Source organism: Myotis brandtii, unplaced genomic scaffold (assembly GCF_000412655.1).
Source record: "Myotis brandtii unplaced genomic scaffold, ASM41265v1 scaffold357, whole genome shotgun sequence".
NCBI classification, from domain to species: domain Eukaryota; kingdom Metazoa; phylum Chordata; class Mammalia; order Chiroptera; family Vespertilionidae; genus Myotis; species Myotis brandtii.
The window spans coordinates 735,857-740,659 of NW_005363729.1; the positions used below are offsets into that span (position 1 = coordinate 735,857).

Here is a 4,803-nt window from a genome sequence, read left to right on the forward strand (position 1 = left end):
ACTTGTCCGTGCAGTAGCCCGTGAGCACGAAGGCCGCCTCCCCGGGGGGGATGGCCATCACGGGCGTGTACACCAGGCCCAGCTCCATGATGCCCGCGTCGAAGCGCCGCAGCGTAGCCGTGTAGTACAGGCGGATGCCCGAGGAGTCCCGCCGGCCTGGGAGGGGGCGAGGGGGTGAGTCAAGGTCCCCCCCCACCCTTGGCAGGCTGACCCCAGCTGCCCTGAGGCAGGAGGCGTGGTCACCCGCCCCTGCTCCCAGCCTGCAGCGGGGCCTTTACCCCACACCGGGCTGCACCAGGAGGCAGACACTTGGTCAGCAGTGTGCTGGGTGCTCTCAGGCAAGTCACTGCCCCTCTCTGGGCCTCAGCTCAAAGTCAAGGGCCTCGTCCTGAGACCTCAGTGCTTCTACCCAGCACGGCCCAGCCACGCCTACCAGCTCTCCTTGAAGGTGCTCATTGGGGAGTTAAGCTCCCTGGGCAGCCACCCGGCAGTCACACGGAGGTGAGGGTCAGAGGCCTGTGGACGCTGCCACCCACAGGCCCCGCCCCACGACCTGTGGCCTCCAGTCGCCTGTCTCCTGCCCTTCCCCTGCCTGGACTTGGCAGTGACCAGGTCCTGAAGACTTTGGGTGGAGCGTTGGGAGGGTCCCGTGGAGAAAAAAGGGGGGCAGGGGCTGGATGACCCCGGAAATGTACAGCAGAGCTGGGAGGTGGGTGGAGAGCCCAGCCACCAACTCGTTCCCAACTTACGGACGTGGAAACTGAGGCTCGGAGCCTGAGCCGAGGACCCTGCCCACGATCGCAGCCGGGGACGTGGCCGAGCTGGGAACGGAGCCCAGGGCCTTGGTGGGGAGCTGGGTCTCCCGCTGACTTGCTCAGAGGTGAAGCCAAGAACACCTCCCCCTCTGCCCCCTCCCTCCCTTCTCCACGCCCCCCCCCTCTGCGGTGCACACTCCGCCCTGCACCTCCGAGGATGACGACGTAAGGGACGCGGCCGGCTCGCACGCAGACGGGATTAGATACTGAGATCACGGTGGGGCTCTGATATTTATAGGAAAGCAGCCCTTTCCAGATTTGTGGAGTGACAGGCGCGCCCCTATATTTGGTGACGGATCCATAAATACACCCAGAGAATCAGGAGGAGACAGACTTCCCTGGCGCTTCGGGAGTTCTCAGAAACCCATTTGCTTTCCGCTTTCCATGAGCAGTAAATCCCGTCCCCCGTGAGGCCCCGCTGATGCATGTCCTCCCTGTGCGCTGCCCACAATTCCCGCGACGGGAAGGGAAGAAAGTCACCGTGGGAGGTGAGCAGACCCGGCCGGGTGAGGGTCACATCCCCCCGCCGCAATCACGCAGCTAGGGAGCGGCGGGCCAGAACGGCCTGCTGATAGTCTGATCTCTCGCGCCTTTTCTGCCCCCCACGTCCTTGAGCTGCCTGGTCGGCGCGCCCTAACTCGCTCCTGCTCTGGCTGGCCCCGCAGAGTGAGCCAAGCCTGCGGGAGAAGGCGGCACGTTCACTCAGCCCACCCAACAGCCACCGACTCCTTACAGCTCTGGTCTCCGACCAGCCTTGCTCAGTTCAAGGCCAGCCAGTCCCTGCAAGGCTGCGTGATCAGAGACCACAGCGGCCCAGAGCCAGGCTTCCTGGCTCCCAGATCCCTCCTCACTTTGTGGCCTCATGGGTCCCTACACTCTGGGCCTTAATTTCCTCATCTGCAAAATGGGTACGCAGGAACCTCTACCTGCCTGTCCCTGGGGCTGGTACCTGGGACAGTGTCATGTCCCTGGTACTGAGCCAGCCCGGCAAGGCCCTGCCCCGGGAGCCCACTGCGGTCCCGGGAGACGGATAGCGAACCGTGAGCGAGAGAGGTGAGGGACGTATGCCCCATGGGTCACAGCAGGAGGCCAGACTTTGGGGGGTGGGGGAGTCCAGTGCCCAGGGGAAGACAGAGGCGGCCCCGGAGAAACAGCTCGAGCTCCTACCTTGTATCTTGAGCGGGTTGTGGTAGTGAACTTCCAGGCGGAGAAACCTGGAGGACCCGGCACCCCCGAAAGCAAGGCCCGCTTCCTCCGGGTAGTAAAAGGCCTGCAGGGAGCGGAGGGAGGCGGGTTGGGCATCAGGTACAGCAGCCCCGGCAGACAGACTCGGGGTCCGAGGGGGGCCCGGGTGGCAAACCCACCTGACTGTTGGGGCTGAGCCACAGGGGGTGGGGCCTGAGCTGCAGGGGGTGGGGCCTGAGCTGCAGGGGTGGAGGTGGTGGAGCAGCGGACTAGAACAGCGCTCTCCCGCTGATGGGCAGCTCATCGCCAGTGCACACAACGTTCCTGGACTCGGGTCGGCCCCTCTGGACGTGGAGGAAGCTGAGGAAAGCCCCACGGTGCAGCCCAGGGCGGCTGCGACACCTGCCCATCACCCGGGACCACCCACGGCACAAACCCCTCCGCTCCAGCCAGACCCGAGATCAGTACCTCAGAGAGCACAGCTCTGGGCTTTTGCATTTTTGCAGAAAAGTAACAAAGGCTGGGAAAAGTCCCGCGGCTCCGAGGAGCGGGATGCAGCGCACGGGTCTCGGGGGGACGGGGGGGGGCCCTCTTGGCAGCCTCACGGGCACCCTGCGGAGCCCCATCATGGGGCCTCTCGGAGAAGTGGGGACACAGAGGTGTGGAGGGGACCCTGACTCCCGCGGGGGCCCCGGGGGACCCACCTTGGCGCCCAGGGCCCAGGCGGCCAGCACGTGGCGGCAGTAGTTGAGGCGCTCGGGCTTCATCTTGGAGTCGCAGGGCCCGCTGAAGTGGGGGAAGCTCTCGAACCCGGCCGCGCACTGGAACACCTCCATGTGGTGCACCAGCGCCTCGTTGCCCTCGGTGACAATGGGCTCGTACTGCGGGGTGGAGGGGACACCGAGTCTTGGGCAGGGACACCACCCACCCACCCGCTGGGAGGTGCTCAGAGCAATTGCGCTCGGAGTTAAGCTGCTTTTGAATGCAGGGGGAGGTGGCCTGACAGACAGACAGACACACGGCCATTCCAGTCCCAGGGGAAGAAGCAGAACTCAGGGTATCAATTGCCTTGGTCCAGGCTGTGAGCTGGGGTGTGAGGCCCTGGGAGGTGGGGTGCGAGGCCCTGGGAGCTGGGGTGCAGAGGCCCTGGGAGGTGGGGTGTAAGGCCCTGGGAGGTGGGGAGCGAGGCCCTGGGAGGTGGGGTGCAAGGCCCTGGGAGGTGGGGTGTGAGGCCCTGGGAGCTGGGATGCAGAGGCCCTGGGACTGGGGTGCAGAGACCCTGGGAGGTGGGGTGCAGAGGCCTTGGGAGCTGGGGTGCGAGGCCCTGGGAGGTGGGGTGCGAGGCCCTGGGAGGTGGGGTGCAGAGGCCTTGGGAGCTGGGGTGCGAGGCCCTGGGAGGTGGGGTCCGAGGCCCTGGGAGGTGGGCAGCGATGGATCAGACCACACTTGTGGCTGCAGGAAGGTCAGGTGCCCAGGGTTCGGGACACCTGGCTCAACCAGGACCTCGGACAGCTCCCGGGACAGGGCGGGGCGCCAGGGACAGGGACAGCTCTCCAGGCCCCGCCCCCACGTACCATGACGATGTGATGCCGGGGGAAGCCGGCGGGGAGCTCGGTCATGTAGCACCAATAGGTGGTCTCCTGGCCAGGGATGAGGACGTCGGGGGCGCGGACCTCCATGGTGCGCACGTCCGCGGGCAGGGCCGGGAGGGAGATGTTGGGTTTTAGCAGCTGCACCCTCTGCAGCCCGGTGCGCAGGCCCGAGGTGTTGATGGCCTCCAGCGACGAGAAGGGCTGCTCCAGGATCCCGTACACCAGGTGGACGGTGCCGTCCTGCAGCCGAGACAGGGCCGGCCATCGTCCACGTGGACCCCAGAGCAGGGCTCCTGGTCACCCGGGGCGCCAGGCCCCTGCCCGCCCCGCCTGGCAGATGGCATGCCCGGCACTGACCAAGAAGGCAGCCACCAGCCCCGCTGGTGCCGGACGGAGCGGGCATAGAAAGTTCTAGTGGCTGCGAGCTGGAGGTCACAGGCAGACTCGGGGGGCAGGGGCTGGGCTGGCTCTCATGTGCTGCCGTGAACGCAAGCCCAGACCCACCACCCACCTCGATGAGGTAGTCCCGGGGGTCGCAGGTGCTGAAGGGCCGCCGGAAGAGCAGGGTCAGGCCCTGCGGGGTCCTCTGGGCCTGCAGCAGCTGGTAGTCCTGCTGGGCGTCCAGGTGGATCTGTCCCTTCTGGTCACTCCAGGCGTCCTGCAGGGACAGGGCGGGCTGGGAGCGCCGGGAGCCGAGACAGGACGGGCTCGGAGCGAAGGTTGCTGCCCACAGCGCAGGGCCCACGGGCCCTGTGGGTCCGGGGTCTGGCCGGGGTTAGGGGCTCACCCACGTCCTGTCTCCCTTCCCCTGGGGCCTGGAAGCAGGGCTCTCAGAGGCCAGCAGGTCCGGCGCTGGTCAGTCCCAGACCTCCAGGCGGGACCAGGAGTCTGTCTTGCTAAGAAGGTGCCATGACTGGGAAGGGGCCTTAGACAAGCACCGCTCCCACTGGCCTGCGGAGGGCGGGCCGTGGCGGCGCGTGGAGCCGTGGAGGGGAGACGGTAGAGGCTGCACAGGCGGCGAGAGAGGACCGGGCACAGTGCTTCAGGCGGCCCTCAGCTCACGTGCCCGTCCTGCGCTCCTGCTCCCCCAAAGTGGGCACCGCCTTAACCCTGCACCTGGGCGTCTTGCTCCCCTCGCCCTGTCCTCCCCTTCTCGCTTGGAGAGGGTAAACTGAGGCCGGGGAGGAAATGGACCTGCTGTATTCCCCCAG

General features: G+C 66.8%; 1 protein-coding gene across 1 annotated transcript in view; it reads right to left on the reverse strand.

Moving 5' to 3' along the window:
• The window catches only part of DBH (dopamine beta-hydroxylase (dopamine beta-monooxygenase)), a gene marked incomplete at its 5' end in the record, with an annotated part of 10,784 nt that overhangs the window by 3,595 nt on the left and 2,386 nt on the right, over window positions 1–4,803 (reverse strand). The window contains 5 exons of the mRNA XM_005871799.2: window positions 1–156; window positions 1,983–2,085; window positions 2,705–2,881; window positions 3,575–3,832; window positions 4,104–4,250. Coding sequence (XP_005871861.1) covers window positions 1–156; window positions 1,983–2,085; window positions 2,705–2,881; window positions 3,575–3,832; window positions 4,104–4,250 — 841 coding nt within the window. The remainder of the gene's footprint in view (window positions 157–1,982; window positions 2,086–2,704; window positions 2,882–3,574; window positions 3,833–4,103; window positions 4,251–4,803) is intronic.